Consider the following 26,533-nt stretch of genomic DNA (forward strand, 5'->3'; position numbering starts at 1 on the left):
CACATATTTAAATTTGACGCTATTCGCTCAGCAAAATGAATAAAACAATGAAGGTTGCAGAATATTCTTATATTATGGGATTGTTTACCTGCTGATAGAGTGATTAACTTGATCATTTAAATGTACAAATTCAGAGTTGAACGATATTAAGAGCCACAGCTCTCTGTGTTTATCGTCATCTTCTGTTTCATTAGCATCAAACATCTTTCTTCTTGTTGGTAAGAAAATAGTCTTTTTCTTCACTGTGTTCTTTTTCAACAATGAGCCACATAGACAAGAATAAAATACTCGACATGAATAAACTTCATTGCTTCTTCTTTGAAGTCACAATGTTTTCTTACAAATAAAGAAATATTAGAAATGATGACCTTATGACAATTAGAAAAAAAAATGAACAGCCTTTGTACAGTACCTTAGTACTTAGTAGCTGGTATGAAATAGATGATTTAGTGTTACAGGCTCATTACACAAGTGTAGTCTCTTAGTTCAAAGTTGTATAAAGCATGTTGAGTTAGGTGTTAAGTCTCTTCTAGGTTTATTTGTGATTGTTTTTTTGGGTAACCTAATTGATTCTTTTTGCTTCCGAGCCATTTTGAGATCATTTGTAATTATTTTGTAACTTTTTTGTTGGCTCCATTGACTAATGACAAATGTTTTTGAGCAAGCGCTCCTTGGACTGAGCACAGTTGATCAGTTCAGTAATCCTTTCAAGCTTCTATGTGTTTCATCTACCAACACATTCTAGAAATTGTTTATTGCAGGTTTCAGGATGCCTTGACAGATCACATAACCTCTACTAGTTCAATTGCTATAACACTGTTGAAACTGTGGCCTTGCTGGAACCTTGCAGTCGTTTAAAGTCCTTGAGTCTCTGTCTCTTGCACAAGCCTCAGGATGACCTCTCTCCTGTGGGAGAAGTGGGTTAGTTTGGTCCTGTGGTTCACCCTCTCTCTGTGTTGAAGCAGGCGGTAAAGAGACAAAGTGAACTTAGCAAGCACCATTGTGCAGGCAGTCCCCACTAACAGCAGTGCAATATAGATCATCATTCGAGATTTGCACTGCTGAATTTTTATACTAGTCTGATGCAGGTAGGAGGGTGTTGGAGCACCAGTCTCAAAGAAACAGGCGAAGCTCACTGTAAGAGTTGATAGAGGAGGTGCTGCAGTACGAGTGGTTGTTGGAGGGTTTGTCCTGAGCATGGTAGTTGTGGTCATAGAGGTCATGGGTGTAGTTGTTGTTGTGGTGGTGGTTGGAATGGTAGTCACAATGGGTGTTGTGGGTGTGGTTGTTGGTATTGTGGTAGCCATAGGGGTGGTTGTTGTCACTGTAGTGTGCAAAGTGGTTGTTGGTGTTGTAGTGGTAAGGATGGTGGTGATTGGTTGTGTGGTTTGGAGAGTGGTGGTTGTTGTTGTTGTGGGGGGTGCTGTGGTAGTGGTGACGGTGGTTGTTGGTTCTGTGGTTGGGAGTGTCGTTAGAATCGTGGTTGTGGGTGGAAGGGTGGGACAAATTAACTGATCCTTGATTAATGATTTGATTTCCTGACCTTTCAGGTGTTCCGGATACTCACAGAGCACAGCAGATGAGAGCTTGGCAAAGTTTGCCTTCATCCATGAGTGAAGATCTATCAGATTACAGTCACAGTGCCAGGGGTTGTTACTGAGGTCAAGTTTTTTCAGTTTGGCTAAAGGCTCAAAAATATCCCCAGGAAGTGTTTGTAGGTTGTTGCGAGCAAGCTTGAGTGTGCTCAGTGACTTCAGATTTTCAAACACATGTGAATCAAGCAGTTGTATCTTGTTGTTCTGCAGATTCAACTCGATGAGCTTCTCCGGACCATCAAAGTAATCAGCAGACAAAGTCACAAAGTCATTTTTCGAGAGATCTAGTTTCTTGATTTTCTTCAGGGGACTGAATATTCTTACAGGAAGGGTGCTTAGATTGTTTTGTTGAAGGTTTAATTCAGTCAGTTTAGGCATTTCTCCAAAAAGCACTGATGGCAGACTTCTTAACTTGTTCTTCTGTAGGGTCAGTGATTTAAGTTTGGGGAAGCCAACAAAGTATTCTTCAGGTAAACTTGTCAGAAGATTGTTGTCCAAAAGTAGCTTCATTAGTTTGTCTTTATGTGGAAACTGATTGGGTGACAATGTGGTTATTTGATTTCCTTGCAAACCAATTTCCTCTAAGTTTGGTAAGTTCATAAATAGATCCTCAGGAATGGTTGTCAGCTGATTTTCATAAAGCCGCAGAGTCTTCAGCTTATTCAGGTTTGAGAACCACTCGGTGGATACAGATGTGAGATTGTTTTTACCTAAATTGAGGATTTCAAGGTTGTTAAGATCATCAAACGTCTCGTCTTCAATTAATCCAATTTCATTTCCGTGGACCTGGAGTATTTTTAATTTTTTAAGGTCTTCAAACAAGTTGTTTTCAAGTCTACGGAGCTTGTTAAACTTTAGAATAACTGTCTCTAGATTGCTGTTGTACTTAAAGATTCCCAATGGGAGTGACATCAACGGCGTGTTGGAGATCTCAATGTTCAAGAGCTTTACCAAACCTTCAAAAGCTCCCAGTTCAACAGACATTATGTTAGTGTTCATGAACTCCACCTTCTCCAGCTGTGGGTTTTCAGAAAAAGCTCCTTTAGGGACAGTTTTAATCTGACTATCCACAAAAAAAAACTCTGTCACACCAGGTCTCGGAGAGCGTGGGATTTCTTTAATATCTTCACCAAAAACATCCTGATTGTCTTTTTTTTCCCCTGTTTGTGCCAATGAAAATTCAAGCAGTAAGGCCAGGAAAAATACAGAGATCTCCCCTCTTGACATTCTTATTCTCTAGAAAAAGGAAAACAATTTTGTCATTTGTATTTTTAAAAACTGAAGAGATCCATTTCATATCAACGTCATTTCAAACTACCCATTGTCTGTGCTGTCAAAAACAAACAAAAAAACAATAAAATGAGAGAAATACAATTTCTTTACCTGATAATTCCTTCTCCAAGGACGGAGCCGTGGATAAGATAAACAAGTGTAGACTTGATCTGAAACGGGATGAGTGGTGTAAGACACTTTGAGATAAGAGCAGGGACGGCAGTTACTGCACATCTCTGCAGCATGACCCCAATTAAAAAAAGAAATATCTTATTCTTGATTTTTGTAGCCTCAAAAGTTCTGTTGGGGAAAACAGTGCCCTTTGCCATCCCTGCATATTTTACATTCAGTGGCTCCTTCATAATTTACACATGTAAAATCTAGGACTACATTTTAGTCTGTGCAGGTGTAACCCACTGTGATGGAAAATGTATTGCTCTTTCTTTAAGAATATGCTGAGTCTCTCTTACAAACAATAGGATGCCTCATCCTGTGTTTTTCACATGATTTACACAAATGAAGTTTCCTGATTGCATCGGTTGCTTGCGCAGCTGAAGTGGTAATAGTCAGCAATAATCTTATCTGTCTCATGCAGAGTTCCTACCTTTGTTTAACACTCCACCCTCGTATGTATAAGTATCATGTAAATTCAGACTTCCTCAGAGTTTTCAGCCAATGGCTATGACTCTCCTTCATGAAGCACAATAAACTTAGAAACTTGATGCATATTTACATTGCTTTGTTTGCAGAAATTTCCATCACACCCACTAATACTTCTTGTTAATTAAATTTTTCGAGTCAGTTTATATCTCCAGGGAAAACTTTCACTTCAACAGGGGCCTCATATCTGAAAGAAAATGTTGAATTCATATTTGAACGAAGATTCAGCCCTGCTTAGGTAATCTCATAAACCCTTGGTTTACAGATCTCAAAACTTTCTTAAACTGAACACACAGGCCTTCACATGATGCTACTAGAAATTAGGTTAAATTTGTCCAAATGCGAGAAATGAGGTTAAGGTCTGGTTTCTGTGGTGGCCAATCCATGTGTGAAAAGGGTGTCTCACATTCCCTGAACCACTTTTTCAGAATTTATCCCAATTATCATTTAGACCGAAGAGGGAATTTGGAAATACCAGAAACTATCCCAAAAGGTCCATACCAAGCTTTGTGCAGGTTTGTGCAAACACCTTATGTAAAAGCTTTCTAATGACAGAACATGTTATTGAGGTAGTAACAAGGTATAAAGGGAAGATAATTCCTGAAGTTTCAAGTTGTGATGGCTGGCTTATGAAGCAAACTGAACTGCTCAGTGAACATTTATTAGGGAAAATGGAGAGAACTGCTTTCCTCCATGGAAACAATAATTGTGAGTTTTCTGTGAACAACTCTCTGTTTCTCATTTCTATGCCAGAGGACGACACGCTGCACTTTCAATCACTGCCATAACAAAGCAATTATACCTCAGGAAAACTGTAATTAGTAACAGTGTTTGCATGTTGCAGCCTCAGCATTGTACTTCTTATGCCTGAAAGGGACTATTTTTTAGATCAATTCAGTGTTGCCTGTGGGGAAGACCATTAGCAGGCCTTTGGCACTAAAAATCTGGGAAGCAAATCTCTAAGTTGCAAAGAAGATAGTCATAGAGTTTACCTCTACAAGAAATACTTCTGTGTTTTTTGTCTAAATCTCAACATTACAGACAGTCTGCACAAGTTTGAGGCCAAACCTGTTCTTCCTTTTTGTAATGCAGCTGGAAGCTCAGAGAATGAAGTTGGGCCAACATAAAGACCAGCTTCTCCATGCAAATCCAGTCTGGAACTTAAGGCTGGCATACATGAGTAGCTTCTGAGAGGCTGGGACGTATTAGGGTGCAGAAAGAGTCTTTCAAAGGAAGTAACAAGAGTTATGATTTTAATCATGCTCTTTTTAGAATGACAGCTAAACCATGTGTCCTCACATTACTGTGTACTGGAAATATTTCCAGTTCAACAATAATTACTTAAATTTTTCCCTCACCCATAGAACAATCAGAACTGTGTATGTCATGAAAAACAAGGCAGGAACAAAACTAAAATACATTCACTTAATGGTAACATTAAGAGTCCTTTTTGGCTGGAAAGGAGTTTACACATGAAAACGCTTCTAATGTTCATTTAGCTACAAACGACCATATCATTAAAACACAAGTATAATATATGAACATTATTCTACATAAAGTTCCCTTACTATTTCTGTTTCTTGTTAATTTGAAACATCTTTCCACCACATCTCTCCTCACAAATGTGTTATAATAATAATAATAATAATAATAATAATAATAATAATAATAATAATAATAATAATAATAATAATAATAATAATAAAGTAATAATAATCAGCACTGTGCAAAGCAGGACAGCATGCCGTTTAGAGGAACTTACCTCCAGCCGTGGCTGACCGTCAGTGAGCAGATACAGAGAGCTTGTGCTGTTGTTGTTCATGTGCAATGTGTCCACCTTTCTTTTACAGCCTCACTATTGCTCTGAAGGTTTCCAGCTCTCCCTGAACCCTCTCACTATTACATATTCCTGCTCTGAATCATCTCTCAATTTCTTTACAGAAATCAGCGTTTTTTTCCCCAGTCTGAGCACGTGAAATTTGGAGGTTCTTTCTCTGAGGTTCCAGTGACACTGTTCTGCTGTCCCCTGCCCCCTTTGTGCCTCACACACACTCACATATTTGTCAAATGTGGTGGAGGGGGCTCAAGCCCCACCCTGCTGTGTTACTGTGCCTGAACTGAATTTCTTGTGTGATATTAACTGTATAATTTGAGAAAAAAAATGTTTTTGGCTTTTCTTGCTGCTTTCCCATAGAACTCTCCTTGCTGCTTCCTGCTTTTAGAAAACAAATGAGGTGCCAGTCATGCTCCCATATTTTCGCCTGTCACGTTTACGTCACTTTCTCTACTTTTCCTTTATAGATTTGACACAAGCATAGAGGCTCCTGCCTACAAACAAATATTTAACTAGAAATACAGCCAAATACAATAATGTCACTGTACCGGTACATTCAGGTGACTAATTCTTTACAAAATGCACAAATTAAAGAGCAGTGTTGAACTAGATCAAATTCTTATTTCAAAACGTACCCTAAAGGAAGTTAGGTCCTACTTGTCTCACACATTTTTCTGCCAAACAGATGACAAAGTATTGTAGGGTCTTTATAACGCAAAAATCTGAAACAATATCTATTTCCACCATTACACAGTCAGTAAATGAGGCCGCTTCCTTCAGCAAACACACACACATTGCTTGCTAATTAGCAGAGTCTGTCTAAAAACGCCTGATTCATTCATGACCAATTACTGATGAACTTAAGCAACCTCTGTACTTGACATCTGGGGGATGTCTGGTATAAGATGATTGCCCTTTGCCTTACACAATGAAGTGGAGTATCGGGACTTTGCATGGCTGTCTCACAGCTGAATAGCTTACTCTTCTGTGCAGCTTTAATTTGAGCTTTGAATAGATCACTGCAAACAAAACATTGTGTAATGAAGCATTCCTGTGAAGTGGACGTTGCTCCATCGAGCCTTCGTTGGTTTATAGCCCTGGAATTTTGTCCATTTCCATATGTACTGCTGGCATATTTCTGTTTTGCATTTGTTTGTGTTGTGAGGCGTCATCTACACAGGTGTTGTCAAATTGATTGAGTTTTGAAGGTGTTTTTTTAAATGTAATGCATTAAGCTTTCTGGGCCACTGTACCAGTTCATTATCATCAGTCTTTTTGATAATGTTTTATCATTTAACTGTCTCCTGTGTCAATTCTCATCCAGGTAATGACTAATGTAGTTTTCAGACATATTTTATAGCAAAATCCAGCAAAAAGAAGATTTTACGAGCAAGTAACCTCAACCTTCTCTCTCCTTGTGTCATTCCTTGCTGACTTTGCTCACCTCTCTGGTGGTTGGTTTGTGGTTGGTTTGAAAATTAATTCTGAAAGAGGATTCATATTTGCATTCTATCCATTGGGTTATAGTTTCTTTTTCGTCATCTGTCCAGTGTTAGAACACCCACATCTGGTGGAAATGAGTCATCTCTCTCTCTGTCTGTGTTTGTTTTGCCATTTAACCTTTGGGTAAATCTAGCAATATAAAGCTACGTAACTTTCATTCAGTCTCTTTCATTGACGGTTCTGGATGTGCAATACAACTTCATAGCATTGTCTTTGTCACAACCTGATCTGTTAAGGCAATGACAAAATTGAGACGCACCACATTCAACAACTAATTAAAGCATTTTATTAAGCAAACTAAAACTGACAAAAGGTCTTTTGTGTATTATGAGTAAAAACAGAAAATAAAGCTCATCTAAAAGCTTTAACAATGAAAAAGAGGGAACAACCACAGTGAAGAAAACAATGAGCCACATAAACAAGAATAAAATCCTCGACATGAATAAACTTCATTGCTTCTTCTTTGAAGTCACAATGTTTTTTTACTAATAAAGAAATATTAGAAATGATGACCTTATGACAGTACAATTAGAAAAAAAAATGAACAGCCTTAGCACAGTACGTACTTCGTAGCTGGTATGAAATAGATGATTTAGTGTTACAGGCTCATTACACAAGTGCAGTCTCTTACTTCAAAGTCGTATAAAACATGTTGAGTTAGGTGTTAAGTCTCTTCTAGGTTTATTTGTGATTGTTTTTTTGGGTAACCTAATTGATTCTTTTTGCATTCGAGCCATTTTGAGTTCATTTGCAATTATTTTGTACCTTTTTTGTTGGCTCCATTGACTAATGACAAATGTTTTTGAGCAGGCGCTGCTTGGACTGAGCACAGTTGATCAGTTCAGTAATCCTTTCAAGCTTCGATGTGTTTCATCTACCAACACATTCTAGAAATAGTTTATTGCAGGTTTCAGGATGCCTTGACAGATCACATAACCTCTACTAGTTCAATTGCTATAACACTGTTGAAACTGTGGCCTTGCTGGAACCTTGCAGTCGTTTAAAGTCCTCGAGTCTCTGTCTCTTGCACAGGCCTCAGGATGACCTCTCTCCTGTGGGAGAAGTGGGTTAGTTTGATCCTGTGGTTCACCCTCTCTCTGTGTTGAAGCAGGCGGTAAAGAGACAAAGTGAACTTAGCAAGCACCATTGTGCAGGTAATCTCCACTAGCAGCAGTGCAATATAGATCATCATTCGAGATTTGCACTGCTGGATTTTTATACTAGTCTGATGCAGGTAGGAGGATGTTGACTCTGGAGCACCAGTCTCAAAGAAACAGGTGAAGCTCACTGAAAGAGTTGATAGAGGAGGTGCTGCAGTCCGGGTGGTTGTTGGAGGGTTTGTCCTGAGCATGGTAGTTGTGGGCATAGCTGTTGTAGGTGTAGTTGTGGTTGTGGGTGTTGTTGTTTTTGCCGTTGTAGTGGTGCTTGTAATTGTTGTCTTCATGGTTGAGGGTGCAGTTGTCATGATGATGGTAGTTGTGGCTGGAATGGTAGTCACAATGGGTGTTGTGATGATAGATGTGATCATAGTGGTCATGGGTGTCGTTGTTATTGTGGTGGTGGTGGTTGGAATGGTAGTCACAATGGGTGTTGTGGTCATAGCAGTGGTCATAGTGGTCATGGGTGTAGTTGTTGTTGTGGTGGTGGTGGTTGGAATGGTAGTCACAATGGGTGTTGTGGTCATAGCTGTGGTCATAGTGGTCATGGGTGTAGTTGTTATTGTGGTGGTGGTGGTTGGAATGGTAGTCACAATGGGTGTTGTGGTCATAGCTGTGGTCATGGGTGTAGTTGTTGTTGTGGTGGTGGTGTTTGGAATGGTAGTCACAATGGGTGTTGTGGTCATAGCTGTGGTCATGGGTGTAGTTGTTGTTGTGGTGGTGGTTGGAATGGTAGTCACAATGGGTGTTGTGGGTGTGGTTGTTGGTATTGTGGTAGCCATAGGGGTGGTTGTTGTCACTGTAGTGTGCAAAGTGGTTGTTGGTGTTGTAGTGGTAAGGATGGTGGTGATTGGTTGTGTGGTTTGGAGAGTGGTGGTTGTTGTTGTTGTGGGGGGTGCTGTGGTAGTAGTGACGGTGGTTGTTGGTTCTGTGGTTGGGAGTGTTGTTAGAATCGTGGTTGTGGGTGGAAGGGTGGGACAAATCAACTGATCCTCGGTTAATGATTTGATTTCCTGACCTTTCAGGTGTTCCGGATACTCACAGAGCACAGCAGATGAGAGCTTGGCAAAGTTTGCCTTCATCCATGAGTGAAGATCTATCAGATTACAGTCACAGTGCCAGGGGTTGTTACTGAGGTCAAGTTTTTTCAGTTTGGCTAAAGGCTCAAAAATATCCCCAGGAAGTGATTGTAGGTTGTTGCGAGCAAGCTTGAGTGTGCTCAGTGACTTCAGATTTTCAAACACATGTGAATCAAGCAGTTGTATCTTGTTGTTCTGCAGATTCAACTCGATGAGCTTCTCCGGACCATCAAAGTAATCAGCAGACAAAGTCACAAAGTCATTTTTCGAGAGATCTAGTTTCTTGATTTTCTTCAGGGGACTGAATATTCTTACAGGAAGGGTGCTTAGATTGTTTTGTTGAAGGTTTAATTCAGTCAGTTTAGGCATTTCTCCAAAAAGCACTGATGGCAGACTTCTTAACTTGTTCTTCTGTAGGGTCAGTGATTTAAGTTTGGGGAAGCCAACAAAGTATTCTTCAGGTAAACTTGTCAGAAGATTGTTGTCCAAAAGTAGCTTCATTAGTTTGTCTTTATGTGGAAACTGATTGGGTGACAATGTGGTTATTTGATTTCCTTGCAAACCAATTTCCTCTAAGTTTGGTAAGTTCATAAATAGATCCTCAGGAATGGTTGTCAGCTGATTTTCATAAAGCCGCAGAGTCTTCAGCTTATTCAGGTTTGAGAACCACTCGGTTGATACAGATGTGAGATTGTTTTTACCTAAATTGAGGATTTCAAGGTTGTTAAGATCATCAAACGTCTCGTCTTCAATTAATTCAATTTCATTTCCGTGGACCTGGAGTATTTTTAATTTTTTAAGTTCTTCAAACAAGTTGTTTTCAAGTCTACGGAGCTTGTTAAACTTTAGAATAACTGTCTCCAGATTGCTGTTGTCCTTAAAGATTCCCACTGGGAGTGACATCAACGGCGTGTTGGAGATCTCAATGCTCAAGAGCTTTACCAAACCTTCAAAAGCTCCCAGTTCAACAGACATTATGTTAGTGTTCATGAACTCCACCTTCTCCAGCTGTGGGTTTTCAGAAAAGGCTCCTTTAGGGACAGTTTTAATCGGACTATCCACAAAAAAAAACTCTCTCACACCAGGTCTCGGAGAGCGTGGGATTTCTTTAATATCTTCACCAAAAACATCCTGATTGTCTTTTTTTTCCCCTGTTTGTGCCAATGAAAATTCAAGCAGTAAGGCCAGGAAAAATACAGAGATCTCCCCTCTTGACATTCTTATTCTCTAGAAAAAGGAAAACAATTTTGTCATTTGTATTTTTAAAAACTGAAGAGATCAATTTCATATCAACGTCATTTCAAACTACCCATTGTCTGTGCTGTCAAAAACAAACAAAAAAAACAATAAAATGAGAGAAATGCAATTTCTTTACCTGAAAATTCCTTCTCCAAGGACGGAGCCGTGGATAAGACAAACAAGTGTAGTGTCAAACAACTGTAGACTCATCAGTTATCTTATGAAATGAGCCTGTTGACCTGAAATGAGCTGCGTGGCACGAGAGGCGTGGTGTACTTCTGTAGTTTGAGATAAGGGCAGGGACGGCAGTTACTGCACATTTCTGTAGCATGACACCAAGATTTAAGAAAAAAATAAAAATTCTGTAATTTTTGTAGCCTCTAACATTTTTTCCACAGTTCTGTTGAGGAAAACAGTGCCCTCTGCCATCCCTGCATATTTTACATTCAGTGGCTCCTTCATAATTTACACATGTAAAATCTATAGCAGATCAACACAAGCTCAGTTACTGTTTTACTTTCATGAAGACACTAAGATTGAGGTTTGAACAGCCTCATAAAAGATGTGGGCACATATTCATAATCAGGGCATGTGCAATGGTGTTGATGTAAACTACTGGATACAATATCAAAACGTGTTTCTAATGTATTGTCCACTACATTTACACATATGAAGGAGTAGATGTGTTGTAAAATGTATGATAAAAGCACAATAAAAGTATGTAAGAGTATATACTTTTATATTCAAATTTCCCTTATAATTTAAATTTTACTACTAACTCCTTAAGCATACCTTATGAGAAAAGGACTGTTAAAAAAGAAGAAAGAAGACAGTCACTCACAATGTCTGTAACAAAGGAGCTCTTTGTTAATGAATGTTTGTAGTGGTGAGGCACTTTAATTGGGTACGCTGCATTTTAAATACTTTGCACTTTAAATAGAGGACAGGTGTATGGAAGTTTGGTGCCTGTGATAATAGTTGCACGGAAATAAAAGACAAAACTTGCCAGGAGTTCCTCCTGCCTATGTCATCTTTACTGTGATCTAGCCGCTCAGTGACCGTCCTGTGACAAGTGGTGTTAGAAGTGGGATATCCATTCCACAGTAAGGATGACTCGAGGTGGAAAGAAGTCGGGTCAAGTGAATGAGCAGGAGCTTCTACATCAGGAGACCCAGGGACTACTGGAGCATCCAGTCCAGAGGATAGATTGGAGGAGCTGGCCGGGTTGGTAAAATCTTTGATCCAGTCCCAGACAACCAGATATCAAAAGCTGGAAAAGGATTTATCTTGCCAGGAACAGAGATGGAAAGGCATGCAGCAGCAAATGCAACTCCAGGTGATCGCCATTACAAGAAGACACACCTGAAAGAGGTTCCTCCTGCCTATGTCATCTTTACTGTGATCCAGCCGCTCAGTGGCCATCCTGTGACAATATCAAAGTGTTTTATATCTCATGGTCTAGGAGCATTTAGTCATTTTAAAGATATACATTGCAGCAAGGGGATACAACCATTACAGCATCTATGGCTCATTTGTTTTGTCCAGTCTCTGAAATCGCAGGCAATGCTGGGAAGGACAAGTCAAAAATGTTTTCTAACAATATTCTGCCTTCTTTCCACTAGATGGAAATAGAATGCAACTGACAGGGCTGAACTCTCTTTGAATAAGATTCTGAAACAGTGTAATTATCCTAATTCTATTTCAAATCAGTTCAGTCATGAGCGGACCTTTTAAAAGAAAATAAATCACTTTAAATGCATGCATTTTATGCCTGAGTATGCAGGTAATTCTTACTGGTGTCATATAAACGGAAGGAGTTTATACAAAACTGACATGCACTGGAAAAAGCCACTGCTGTCCAGAAGTAGTGTTACAACAAAACTACCGTTTGTTAACAATGTAGGCAAATAACTGGCCTTTTAGGGTAACGAATCAGAGGATCTGTTTGGATGTTACAAAGAGCATCAAATGGTTGGTTGTTACAAGCTATTAAGGAGTATATATATATATATAATGATTTTTTTAATATATATATATATTTTTAAAAAATGATTTTCATTTATTTGAATATTCACATAAAACCTCAAAAGAGCAGCTGCAACATTCTGTATTAATGATTTTTCATGCTATAGGTGTATGCTGTGTAAATTTGTACCTTTTGTAATTGCACAATGGAGTTTGTTGGTGTAATGCAATTGATTTTATGATTTAACTTTATACTCATATTTGCAAGCTGTGGTCTATGAATTTTATACAAAATATGTAAACAGAAGGATCGAATGCTGTCAGATTCAAATATGTAAAGTTCAGGTACTCCAGACAGTTTATCATAACATAATAATAAACACAATATAAGCTTGTGGAGAACAGCTGTGCTTTTATTAAGTGTACAGAGACATTTTGCATAGCATTGTGTTATAGTGGATGGTACAGTATTTGTACTATATGAACCTTTTGTCAAAACAGTAAATTGCAGTTAGTACAAAAGTCATTATCAAACAGCCGTAAGTAAAATAGAAAAAATAAAAGGCCAGCTTCAAATCACTAAAAGAGGCTCACATCTTCACTTCATTGAGTTTCCATTCATAAAAAAGTCCAGCTTGGCTATGAGATGAGATTTTCTTTTTTTTTTTAACTTAGTGGGTGAGTCGTCCTTCCTCTTTTAATGAAATAATTGACTAGAAATACTTTCTTGTACTCTAGATCTGTTTAAAACTGAAAACTAATGAATTGATTGTTTTTTCCTAATGATATTGAGGCTCTAAAGCCAACTTTCCTATTTTTGAAGTAAATGATAGTCATTGAGCCATTTCCTTTGGCTCAAAATGTTCCTAGCTTTCTAATATTTTGAGTTCTCGTCTACAGCACAGAGTTCTTATTCCTGCTGCCTATGTTTCCTTTGCCTCTCTTGTTCCTTCTCCTGCACACACAGCTGGTGACAACAGCAATGATAATGACAGTGGATACTACTGCAATGGCAATTAAAATGATTGAAATATCATTAGAAATCATTCCACCATCCCCTTGTCCACTGCTGGTCACCTCTTCATTCCCTGAGGCAGTTGTGGTCTTGATAGCAGTTGAGGGGGTGCTCCGTTTGGGTGGAGATGTATTGGGTCTCCTCTTCTTCTCTGTCGAAGTTAAAACAGGCTCTTCGGTAGAGCTGAGAGGCATCAGGCTGTTGTCTGTCAGCAATGCAATCATCTCACCAGACAGACTGAAAGGAGTATCACACACCACAAGGGTTTGGTTGACCTTAGATGGGTGCTGTCTCAGCCAATTCCGAAGAGGCAAAATATCCTTGTCACACCTCCAGGGGTTCTTCTGCAGAAGGACCGTTTTTGCAGCAGTGAGGGAATCTAGGCTCTGCTGTGGCAGGTGATGCAGGGAATTGTTTTGGAGGTCTATCTCTCCCAGGTGGTGCAGACCCTGGAGGAAACCCAAAGGCAGGGATTTGATGAAGTTGTTTTCTAAGGAAATGTTCACTACCCTGGGCAGCTCTTGGAAAGTACCCGCCTGCAGAACTGTGAGCAGATTAGTGTGCAGTGATACTTCTCCAAGCTGCTCCAAACCTCTAAATGCATGAGTGGATACATAGTTGATCTGGTTGTGGCTGAGTACTAGGAGACGTAACTGAGTCAAGTTCCTGAAGGTGTCGTCATCTACACGGCTCAACTTGTTGCCATACAACCACAACTCCTGTAGGGCCATGGACCCAAACACCCCTGGACTCAGACTTGTCAGCTGGTTTTCATACAGGGAGATCTGGGAAAGGAGGGGCAGGTATAACAAGATCCCTTGTGGAAGAGAAGTCAACCTGTTCTTGGAGAGGAACAGCTTCTGGAGCTTCAGGTTCTTGGAGAAGATGTCATGGTTGAGGTGAGTGATTTCATTGTCTTGTAAAGACAGTTCCTCCAAGTTTACAAGATCATCTAAACTACCAACAGGGAGCTCCTGTAGCATGTTTTTGTTAAGGCGTAAAATTTTGAGCTCAGACAGATCCTTGAATGTCTCTCTGGATAGTTGACTGATATTGTTTCCAGAAAGGGAAAGGTACTCCAGCTTGGTGAGAGGATGAAACGTTTCCACTGGCAAAGAAGTGAAAAGGTTCTTACTGAGGTCAAGAAATCTCAGGTCTGTCAACGGGGAGAACCACTGAGGCCGCACTACTGAGAGCTTGTTTAAAATCAGATGCAGAGACTGCAGCTTCTGAAGATTTTGGAACAAGGCCTCAGGAAGATCCATTAGTTCGGTGCCGGAAATCTTTAAGGAACCCATGTTTAGAGAGGAATCAAATGTGCCAGGGTGCACTTCCCTCAAAACAGTGTCTTTAATTAGAAAGCTGCTAAGAGCATTAGATAAATTAGTGAGGTCCTCTGGTTTCAGAGAGGAAAAACTGCATTCCAACAAGTAGACCTCAGTGGTAAATGAGGGAAACAAGGGGAAGTCAGAGAGGCCTTTGCAGTAGACTTTGGTTTCAACACAAGTGCATCCATAAGGACATGCCCAAACTACAGCATTTAGGGAGCAGAGAAGTAGGAGCACGTGATGAGGCAATAGCAGGTCCATTATTGTCCTATAATAGAAGAAACAGAAGGGTTGGTTAGAAGTCTTACATCAGAAATTTAGGAAAGGAATTTGATATGTTACTGTCAGGGTCCTAAATGTTGATTTTAGTCTGTGCAGGCGTAGCCCACTAATATTCTTGTTAATCGAATTTTATATGTCAATTAATATCTCCAGGGAATACATTCACTTCAACAGGGGCCTCATATCTGAAAGAAAATGTTGAATTCATATTTGAACAAAGATTCAGCCCTGCTTAAGTAATCTCATAAACCCTTGGTTTATAGATCTCAAAACATCTTAAACTGAACACACAGGCCTTGTGATTTCCCCTCGCATGATGCTACTACAAATGAGGTTAAATCTGTCCAAATGCTAGAAATTAGGTTAAGGTCTGGTCTCTGTGGTGACCAATCCATGCATGAAAAGGGTGTCTCATATTCCCTGAACCACTTTTTCAAAATTTGAGGCCAGTGGATCCTAGCATTTGTATCTTGGAATATGCCCAACTTAGATTGTTATTGCAAGTGTCTGATAATATAACATATACAGTATGATTCCTAAAGGACAAAGAAAGGAATTTAATAAAGAAAACATAGCTTTCTGTAATTGAAAAGGTTACTAAAGATTACAGAGCTTTATATCTGCACATCCCTTAATTGTGACAACACAAAAAGCTCTTTATCTTTGCTAGATGTGGACATTATAAAGTAGTTAATAGTTGTATGAAAACACAGTTAACAGTTTGAACAGGATAACCATTGCTGGTCAAATGGGAAAAGAAAAGCTAAATTACAACATCTTTACCAAGTGTATTCAAGAATAAAGAGAGCTGCTGTAGATTGCAAGGAGTTCATTATAATCAAATTAAGTTATTTAGTTGACCTGGTATTTGTAGAATGAAAGCAGGACTTTTAAAATTTGTAGTGAGCAACTGTCGCTTAGATTTCATTATTTGTGGTTGCTGTCTCTCTCAGTATTGAACTCCAAACATATTTATCCCAATTATCATTTAGACCGAAGAAGGAATTTGGAAAAACCAGAAACTATCCCAAAAAGTCCATACCAAGCTTTGTGCAGGTTTGTGCAAACACCTTATGTAAAACTTTCTGATGACATAACATGTTATTGAGGTAGTAACAAGGTGTAAATGGAAGATAATTCCTGAAGTTTCAAGTTGTGATGGCTGGCTTATGAAGCAAACTGAACTGCTCAGTGAACATTTATTAGGGAAAATGGAGAGAACTGCTTTCCTCCATGGAAACAATAATTGTGAGTTTTCTGTGAACAACTCTCTGTTTCTCATTTCTATGCCAGAGGACGACACGCTGCACTTTCAATCACTGCCATAACAAAGCAATTATACCTCAGGAAAACTGTAATTAGTAACAGTGTTTGCATGTTGCAGCCTTAGCATTGTACTCTTTATGCCTAAAAGGGACCATTTTTTAGATCAATTCAGTGTTGCCTGTGGGTAAGACACTGAATCGGCTTTGGCACTAAAAATTGGGGAAGCAAATTTCTAAATCACAAAGGAGATCGTAATAGTTTGCCACTACAAGAAATATTTTTGTCTTGTTTTTTGTCTAAATCTCAACATTACAGACAGTCTGCACATGTTTGAGGCCAAACCTGTTCTTCCTTTTTGTAATGCAGCTGGAAGCTCAGAGAATGAAGTTGGGCCAACATAAAGACCAGCTTCTCCATGCAAATCCAGTCTGGAACTTAAGGCTGGCATACGTGAGTAGCTTCTGAGAGGCTGGGACGTATTAGGGTGCAGAAAGAGTCTTTCAAAGGAAGTAACTTTCTAAAGAGGCTCCTCTGAGCTCAGCTGCAGAGGTAAAACATTTTTCTTTCTTTCTTTCTTTCTTTCTTTCTTTCTTTCTTTCTTTCTTTCTTTCTTTCTTTCTTTCTTTCTTTCTTTCTTTCTTTCTTTCTTTCTTTCTGCACATCAAAGAACGGCCATAAAATACATCCTGGTAACTCAAAGCTTTTCACATTTGTTGTACATTTTATACCCTTCTGCTTTCAATTAAAGGGTTGTTGTAATGAGTCATTGCTTGGAGAGGTCAGAAAACGTTTACATTATTTAAAAAAATTATTCCTTTCAAAGTTTGAACCTTCCTTATTTGAGATTTTGTGGTTCAACACCCAGTAGTTTCGAGAGTACCAGTACTTCCCTTTTTTTTTTTTTTACTTCTATGTGCATGGCTTTGCAGAGGTCAGACCTCAGTCTAGGATGGGTTTCAAATGACACAAAAGCCAGAAAATTTAACGAATATGTGCACTGAGTAACGTGTTATCCGAGTATACTTCATTTTTTTGTATTTGGCACGAAAGAAAGCATTACAACAAGGAAAAAGCACACAGGATATGTGATTACATCACAACTCCCAAACATAAGACCAGTTCTTATTTATCTGTTTGAGCTACGAGTCATCACAAGTATGATTTTAATCATGCTCTTTTTAGAATGACAGCTAAACCATGTGTCCTGACATTACTGTGTACTAGACAAAACATTTCCAGTTCAACAATAATTACTTCAATTTTTCCCTCACCCATAGAATCAGAACTGTGTATGTCATGAAAAACAGGGCAGGAACAAAACTAAAACACATAACCTTGACAGAAAATTCACTTAATGATAACATTAAGAGTCCTTTTTGCTGGAAAGGAGTTTACACATGAAAACGCTTCTAATGTTCATTTAGCTACAAACGATCATATCATTAAAACACAAGTATAAAATATGAACATTATTCTACTTAATGTTCCCTTACTATTTCTGTTTCTGGTTCATTTGAAACATCTTTCCACCACATCTCTCCTCACAAATGTGTTCAAATCTAGTAATAATCAGCACTGTGCAAAGCAGGACAGCATGCCGTTTAGAGGAACTTACCTCCAGTCGAGGCTGACCGTCAGTGAGCAGATACAGAGAGCTTGTGCTGTTGTTGTTCATGTGCAATGCCTCCACCCTTCCTTTTACAGCCTCACTAATCCTCTGAAAGTTTCCAGCTCTCCCTGAACCCTCTCACTATTACATATTCCTGCTCTGAATCATCTCTCAATTTCTTTACAGAAATCAGCGTTTTTTTTCCCAGTCTGAGCACGTGAAATTTGGAGGTTCTTTCTCTGAGGTTCCAGTGGCACTGTTCTGCTGTCCCCTGCCCCCTTTGTGCCTCACACACACTCACATATTTGTCAAATGTGGTGGAGGGGGATCAAGCCCCACCCTGCTGTGTTACTGTGCCTGAACTGATTTTGTTGTGTGAGTATGGGCATTTGAGTGCATGTTTGAGGGTGAGCAGTCTGTACGTCATCTTAGGCTTCTTCTGGCTTATGAGGAGGTTGTTTCTGTCGATTTTACTTCATGAGAGGGAGATTAAGATTACAGGGTGGAGGAGAGATTGGCTTTTTTAACATGGTTTTATGTTTTTGGTTTGTTATGTTACATCTTGTGTGTACATGTGTGTTTCTTTGGATGTACAAATCATCTGCTGCACATGTTTTTGGTATGACATCCCTGGTATGCAGTAAGTTTATAAACTGGCTCTTAACTGCCCTCAACATGCCAGAAATACACTCCTACTAGTACTGAAAAAAAAGGTAATATGTTTTCTGTTCACTATACTCCATAATGAACATCTGTGCAGAAACATCTGCCGGCACTGTATAATTCGAGAAAAAAAAAGTCTTTTCTTCCTGCTTTCCCATGGAACTCTCCTTTGTATGTTCGCAGTGTTTGAGTGTATGAAGCTGACTGAATCAAAAACTGTTTTATATACAATACTTTTATAATAAAATAGCTTTGTTCACATAAATCTAATGCAGATTTCTTTGGTGCTAAAAATTTGTTTTGATTCTTTTACAAATTAGTTTTAAAAAACGAGGTTGAGTGGTGAATTGCTTTCAACGTTCAAACTCAGGAACAGATAACAAGGGTGGAGCTAACGTATATTCAGATGAGGCTGCTGCGATTAAACCTACACGGGACACATGGTGTTTCTGTGACTTTCTGAAGGAAAAAGAGTTTAAGACCGTGGTTATGCATCATCGTGACTTAACTTAGCTCATACACCAGGACTAATATTCACCGATATCTCTTTCTCATTTCCAGCACATTATGTGACCATGTTGGAATGTAATGATGTTACATTCAATAGCAAATAGGAACTTTGTCCCCATCTGTCTTATATTTTCTCTCTCAAAGTTTCCCAACTTTAGTTTTTACTTTAGGTGTTTTGTCTATTTGTCTACATGTCTCCAATCTGTGATAAAAGGACACACAATCCAACAGCAAATACTGGGTGAACAGTTGAGAAGTTGCATTGTGCTATGCTGTTTAGAGATGTCAGTGCTGAATGATAAGGACTGTTTCAGTTGTACCTTGAGCTCCTGAGTGAACATAAGGTCATCTCTGGCAGTTGCCATAATGATGCGTAAATAACTTGTTACACGTGTGGGACAGCACACCTTTAGAGTTGGGGTTACAGGCACGGTTATGTTTTTTAAGATGCATATTCACTTTTGTGGCACAATAGAAGTGGATACACCCAGATTATTCAGATCTGTTTCATAACTGTATCACGGTACAGGAACTACTTTTCTTACACTGGATACCAGTGTTGCACAATTTTCTTGAAACATTTTCTTCCATTCTGCATACCTGTTTTTGTTGTCTTTTGTTTCTTTGTTTATTTCTCTTGAGAGGTTTGTTGTATTGTTTTCTCAATAAAACGTTCATTAAGGTTTAATTTTACAGTCTGGTACCAAAGAGTAAGAAAGCCTTTGCTCCTCTTTAATGCCGCCCGTATAGGATGTTGTGCAACATCGTTGGCAGTGTCTGAGTTGTTACAGAAACTGAAATTAGTGAACTTCCCGAAACAAGTCTCTCATGGAATTTTAGCGGGGAGGTAACTGCAGATAAGAATTAATGGGGTCTTTCTAAACTTCCTGTTCACTTCAGCGACTGCATTTCCACTCATTTTTCATTGGTCACTAATCTTCCCGTATCCTCTTTCATATGGTTAAAGTCTAGATTTTTGATTTCCTCCTGTGATTGTTTTCCTATCGGGGCCAGGATGTAGATCTGAAGACACACGCAACTTGTAGAGTCAAAACTGAAAAAGAACCAGTGTTCACGGGTTGTTTGGTGCTATGTAAAAGGGCTCTTGTAAAAGAACACATTTAATTGACACTGCAAGTATTCTGAAATTTTTTTAGGGATTAAATTCTTTGATCCGAGCTTATTCTGGCATTAACCTTCTAGCTTAGTGCTTTCATTGTCTTTACAGTCTTACAGTCATTTGCTTTTGTTCATAAGAGGAAATACTTTACTTTACTCTCATTTGACATTCAAAGGATAAATGTACAGAAAGGCACTTATTTTTGTTGTTCATACTAAATAAATTCAGTGTATGTATTGTTATTAGATATTGTGCCTTGTTCTCTGAAACATATCTATTCGAATGAAAACCCAACTGAGACGTACAACAAACAATTCACACTAATATCATTGCATCTCATCGTTTGGCTGAAGTGTCTAAACTGCTGTTAACAATTAATCAAAGGGCTAAAGAGGACAACGGTTTTACTCTATAGCTGTGAAGTGGCATTGACCAGATTTAGTGTGCTTTGGACAATTCCCAGCAAGTTGTGGAAAGTTCATCGCAGACAAACCAAACTCTTATCTCAAATGAATGAATCAACAAGGTTTTTTTTTTCGTTTTTCCACTACTGTCAGTTATTTCTTGTGTTCATGCAGTGCAGTTTCCTCTTCCCATGCTCACCCTCTCACAGTGTGTGCTGGCGTGTGCGCCCACTGTTGTGTGAACTCAGTGTACTGGAAAGGCCCAATCACCCGTTGTCATAGCAATGAACTTGTTTGCCAATTCATCCTCTTTTGTTTGCTTTATGCTTTAAAGCCTGATCACTTCTCATGGAATTTGAGGCATCTATCGTCACTCTGAGAGGATTTAAAAGGTCTGAACTTTTTTTGGCCATCAGAATAAGTTTATTTTTATTGAGAGGGCCCACGAAAGGTTACAAATGTGTCTTTAATTGTATGAGCTCTTCTTAAATCTTTACAAAGTTATTGAAAATACTTGAGAAATAATTTGATGAAATAACTTTCTTTCTCATACCTTCCCGAGGTAAACAAACAACAACCAACAAACAAAAAAAAGCATTGTTACATATGATCTTAAGCTGTTCACAAAAAATGGCCATCACTGTGGTGGGTGTAGTTCTGTACACATTGTTGTGGCTTTGTCTTAAAATGGATGCTTGCAAAATTACAGGGATGCTGTTTTGCAAAAGAGTGAAAGTTGCTTTCCTCACTGAGCTTGTGTAATCTGACTCATGGTTAGATGTGCTTCCTGTTATGATAGCTATTACGAAGATGATGATGTCCTAACCTTTCCTGCACCTAAGATGTGATTCACTTCTGGAAAGTACTTTTCTTACTCATTCCTATTCAGAGACAGATAAGAGAAAAACGAAAAGAAGGATATTTCTGGTGCAAGTTTGCGAAGTATTACATTTCAAACATGCACTGAAATCTGTTTATTGATGCAAGGTGTGTGAATTTACATGGGATATGTACTGACTGAATATGTATTGAAATTTGAAAAGTGTGGGCTTGGTCAGATTCAAACAGATATTAAATAAAACCACCAAAATAGTAATGGGAGAGGCAGGATAACATCATAATGACATACATTAGAGGTATTTACATACAAAACTTCTACATCTTCTAACAAGCATCATCTTCAAAACCTTATTATGAGTAGTTTAAAGTAAATTAGAACACATACGCAAGTTTAAAAGTCTCTACATGTCATTTTGCTACTTGCACAATTACTTGCACTTCAGTTGTTTTTATCCTGCTTTATAAACCTTCATTTTCTCTGTTAGATTTTTAAGAGAAACGTTTGAACACCACAGCATTAATTCAAATGAATGTTCAAACGATCAGATATGTTATTAAAATTTAAATTAAAAAGCTGAAAGCTTTGTTTGTTTTTTTCCTCGCCATCATACTATTCTTCTCAAAACCCTCCAGATTTATCTGGTAGACCTGCAAATAAAACTCTTGATATAGTTCAAACATCTCCATGCCCAGAAGCTACAAGAGGAACACACCAATTACATATTTATGCATCAGTATAAACAAGCTAATGATGTCTTACACCATAATTCCAGTCAAAAGGACATTTTATTAATCAGTTGTCGTGCTTCTCTCCACCACTGCACATCCCTCAGAAATGGCAACAAAGCCTTTCTGAGGTGATGAGGTTTCTTCAAAGGTCCACAACTAAATGGAAACAAATCCTCACAGCAGTGACTTTGCTTCATGAAGCCCTCCACATGTTATCAGTCATGTCTCAACACACAAAAAAACTGTTAAATAACATGGAAAATATGTACACGTCACATATAATTCGAGTGTGTAACCTTAAAGCAAAAAGAAAGAAAAGTTTTATTTCATGTTTTAAAATGTAAAGACAGGCTTCAAGTTGAAATTATTTAAATTCTGAGTAATTTTCCAGATGTTTTCCTTACTAATCAATTTGTTGTTTCATCCAAAAAATGTGGAAAAAGCCTAAAAAGCCACTCACAACTGATCAAGATGACTGATGATAACTGATCCTCTATCAAAAACTCTCTGACTTCATGAATGTCCCTAAATGTTTCAATTTGATGAAATCCCTAAAGCTATTATATCCTGAGAACAAAAGAATTGATGGAAAAAGCTGTCTTAAATCACCACATGTTTTTGTTGCTTACACACCTTTGGGCTATGTCATCTTAACTGAATTCTACATTATTTTTAAAAGACTGAAACAAAGGTTTACGATATTCTGAATCTAATGTTTCAAGTTCAACACCCCTAAAAGAAACAAATCAAGGAAGAGCTCCACACATAATCAAGAAAAGAAACAAGCAATAGTACTAATTTTCAAGTGGAGCCTCTGCAGTTGATCTTCCTGTGTGCACCAGGCTTGATAACACAGTGTTTCGTGTCATTATGGGCACACACAGCCTTCAGCTTATCCATTCTCATGCTGAGGCGATACATACCATATATGGCTCCAAGAATTAGTGACAAGCCTATAGCCAAGAGAAGGACGTAACAAAACATGAGGAACCCCACCAAAGCTGTATTGGAGGGTAGAAACCACACGTAAACCCAGCCTTTGTAATGGTTGTGGTGAACATACTCAGGTCCATGTTCAACCACAAGTATATCATGAAAAAGAGCTGAGACAGGGCAAGCTTTATCAGGTAAAGCAGTGGCTACAGTGTCAAACAACGTTGAGAGTGTCTTGGTCACTGAGGTTGTTGGTCTTTGAGGTGGAGTGGTTGAAATGATGTCCAGTGGTCGTGTTGGCTTGTGGAAGTAGGTTTGTGTTGTAGAATAGCTTTTGGATGGTTTTATGTCGCAGTACTTGAATTCCTCATCACTCAGAGACCCAACAGTAAGGAGCTGCTGGTAGACTGGACTGTGACATATGGCGTCATTTCTGTCAATAACAACATGCTCATTGTGTCTTATCCATCTTGCAATGCCTCTAATATCACAAGTACAATTCCAGGGATTACCACTCAGGGTAAGATCCTTCAAATTTTCATTTGAGAGGAAAATATCTCCTGGAAGAGTCGTTAAGAGGTTCCTCGTCAAATCCATGGTTACAAGTCCTGTAAGGTTCTGAAAGATGTCTTCAGGTAGGCTCTTCAATTTATTGTCATTTAGGAGAAGTATGCCCAGTGTAGTTAGGGTGGAGAAAAGCTGAGGATGAAGAGACCTGAGGTTGTTGAATCTCAGCGAGAGCTTCTGAAGGTTGGGAAGATGGTGGAAGAGATCCGACGGAAGATCCCTCAGTTTTTTATTTAAGTGGAAGTTCAGGTACAGCAGCCCAGACATGTTTGCAAACAAATTTCCAGGAACAGTGGTGAGGTTGGTGTCAAACAGATAAAACTCTCTCATGTCAGGCATGTGACCCATTAGCTCATCTGGCAAAGATAATAAGGGGTTTTTGTAAATGGTGAGTTTGCTCAGCTTGGGCATGTTGTAAAAGCTCTTGTGTGGAACCACCTTGAGTTGATTGGAGGACAGGGTCAGGGTTTTCAGGCTCCTCAGTGACCAAAACACTTGAGCTGGAAGGCTTTTTATTTGGTTTTGATGGAGAATTAACTCTTCGAGGTTAACAAGTTTATCAAAGATTCCAGCTTCCAGCTCCTCCAACTCATTGTTATAGATCCTGAGCAGTCGAAGTTTTGTCAGGGAGTGAAAGATGGTAGGTGGAAGCTTCTTGATGTAGTTCCTACCAAGGTTGAGAATAGTGAGGTTGGTCAGTCCATCAAAAATGTCTGAGGCAGGATTGGTGAGTTTGTTGCGAGTCAGGTCTAGAACCAGCAACCCGACAAGCCCCTCAAACATGTCAGGAGCAAGTGTCTCCAACTGGTTCCCTTCTAAGTAAATCTCCTCCAGAGTGCTAAGTGGACTAAACACTCGTGCTGGAAGGGTGGAAAGATCATTGAACGACAGCATGATAGACTTGAGCTGAGGAGCTACATGGAAGGCCAGAGGATGAATGGTGTGTAGATGGCTGTGAGTCAGCATGAAACGGAGCAAGAGGTCCCGGTCAGCCAGACTCCGCTCATTTATGATGTTCATGGTTGTGTTATTTAGCAGCAAAGTGTAAGTGTGGAGTGGCAGATGCTGTGGTATGTCTTTGATGGTGTACCCGGCACATTTGACGATACCTGAACTGCATATACAGCTGCTGGGGCAAGACACTTCACAGTTAAGGAGCGGGAGAATGGACAGGATGAGCATCACCCCCAAATTCCCTGTGCAGTCCAAGAAAAATAAGACATCTTTTAAGTTGAACTATTTTTTTTTAATTTAATTTAAGAATAATGACAAGTAAAACATAACAGATATTGTTTTCAATTACAATAAAAAGCTATTAACTATTTTGGATGAAAATGTAAACTAGATATTCTACTAACCTCTGAAGTGGGCATCCATCTCCGTCTGTTTTCTGCTGTGCTCTGGGCTGCCTGTCTGTCTTGTGCCATCTTAAATAGATGTGCAGCCTCTGTCTGTCAAGTTGTCCTGCCTCTGCTCCACTGACATGTCAGCTCAAAGGACTATCAGATCTTTCATGCTGCAAAGTTTTGACATTTACAGACAAGCATAACCACAGAGGGCTTTAAAAATATAACTACGGTGTGACTTATGGAAGAACTTATTCTATTAAGCTTTTTAACAAAATGAACACTGCAAAGTTTACATAAACATCTGACAAATTACAATGTTAGTGTTGCATCATTTCTGCCTTTTTTTGTGTTTGTATTTTTATTTTGTTGTATTCTGTGTTTTTTTGTTTTTGGGGGGGGGGGTTGTTGGAGTGGGATGCTTTTTTTCTGAAATGGTTTTGACAGTTTTGCTGTCTTAATGCTCCAGTCGTACTTATCTTTCTGTTCCCGTCTAAAAATAAAACTGCAAAGTCTGTCCTATGTGATATTTAACCATAAAAAAAATATGTTTTTTTTGAGTGACACAAATGGTGCTGGCTTATTTCCTGCAGCAAACTTATCTTGACAGGGAGGGTCTCAGACTGCTCTGCGTCCCTTTCGTGAGTTGAACTGAGACAATAAAATAAAAACCTTTTCTGAAGCGACTCACTTGGGATGATTTGTGCCTGTTGCTTTAAGGTGACAGCAGAGTTGGATGGTTGAATCCAACTCTGATATCGCTGATATCAAATTTTTCAACCAAAATATTTTTAAAAAGTCCAACTGATCCACAAATTTGCTTTCACTGTCACACTGTGACTGCAAGTGACTTAAATGCACAGTGAGTTCATTGTACAAACAGATAGCATATGTCATAGGTGGCTCATTCATCGTGTCTTCCAAAATTTCTGGATGCTTGTTGAAACTAGACATTAACATAGAATTTTTATGTTTTAACAGACCAGTTACAAGACAATGCAGTTAATTGGTACATGATTACATAGACTTTCATTTCTATTCATATATTTATTCATTGGAATTGGAGCATCAACATACAGAAGCCCTGTTGTAATTGTATTGCTCTATTGTGATTATTGTTATGTTTCTGGAATAAATTATTACATGTTTGAGGGGGGAAACTTACTTGATGCCTCATTGCACATGTGTCAGATTTTTCACATTCTAGTGGTTAGCTGTATGGGTGTGGCAAGAGGGCTCCAAAGAGCTTTTTTCAATTAACTTTTTAACATTTGGCAGCAGTTTGGTTCAACAAACCCCTTTAAGAAATCTAATCAATATTATATTTGGTTAACCTAGACTAGATAACTGTTTCCAGTTTTATTCCAGTTTCCAGATTTGTTGTTGTAACTCTTGAATCTTTGTTCGCTTTGGAATGAAAGTCTGTCTAATTTTGCAACGCAGCAGGCACCAGGACACAGTTTGGAAAGAATTAATAATTAAATGATTTCAGAATTCTGAGGTTGAAACTATTTACATTTCTGACCATCTTGCAACACTTAGGACAGGACAGACACAGGCCCAGAGGATTATTCTTCCATCTCAGGCTCCATCTCAGAGAGTGTAGTGGATTGTTCA

The 26,533-nt window shown here is 38.8% G+C and overlaps 2 protein-coding genes across 2 annotated transcripts; both read right to left on the reverse strand.

The window, feature by feature from the left end:
• Positions 1 to 854: 854 nt before the first annotated feature.
• On the reverse strand, positions 855 to 18,106 carry LOC140311421 (uncharacterized). The gene is made up of 6 exons (XM_072388792.1): positions 17,811 to 18,106; positions 13,202 to 14,915; positions 10,476 to 10,529; positions 7,867 to 10,327; positions 2,979 to 3,037; positions 855 to 2,831 (listed from the first exon to the last, which is right to left on the reverse strand). The coding sequence occupies exons 2-6, from the start codon at positions 14,906 to 14,908 to the stop codon at positions 855 to 857; spliced, it is 6,258 nt and encodes a 2,085-aa protein (XP_072244893.1). The 5' UTR covers positions 14,909 to 14,915; positions 17,811 to 18,106.
• A 4,344-nt stretch (positions 18,107 to 22,450) lies between these two features.
• Positions 22,451 to 24,985, reverse strand: LOC140311874 (uncharacterized). The gene is made up of 2 exons (XM_072389458.1): positions 24,929 to 24,985; positions 22,451 to 24,766 (listed from the first exon to the last, which is right to left on the reverse strand). Exons 1-2 carry the CDS (start codon positions 24,945 to 24,947, stop codon positions 22,872 to 22,874), a joined length of 1,914 nt encoding a protein of 637 aa, XP_072245559.1. The 5' UTR covers positions 24,948 to 24,985; the 3' UTR covers positions 22,451 to 22,871.
• Positions 24,986 to 26,533: the final 1,548 nt, after the last annotated feature.

The sequence above is a fragment of the Leuresthes tenuis genome, unplaced genomic scaffold (genome assembly GCF_036924035.1).
Source record: "Leuresthes tenuis unplaced genomic scaffold, fLeuTen1.0.hap1 SCAF_7, whole genome shotgun sequence".
Lineage (NCBI taxonomy): Eukaryota > Metazoa > Chordata > Actinopteri > Atheriniformes > Atherinopsidae > Leuresthes > Leuresthes tenuis.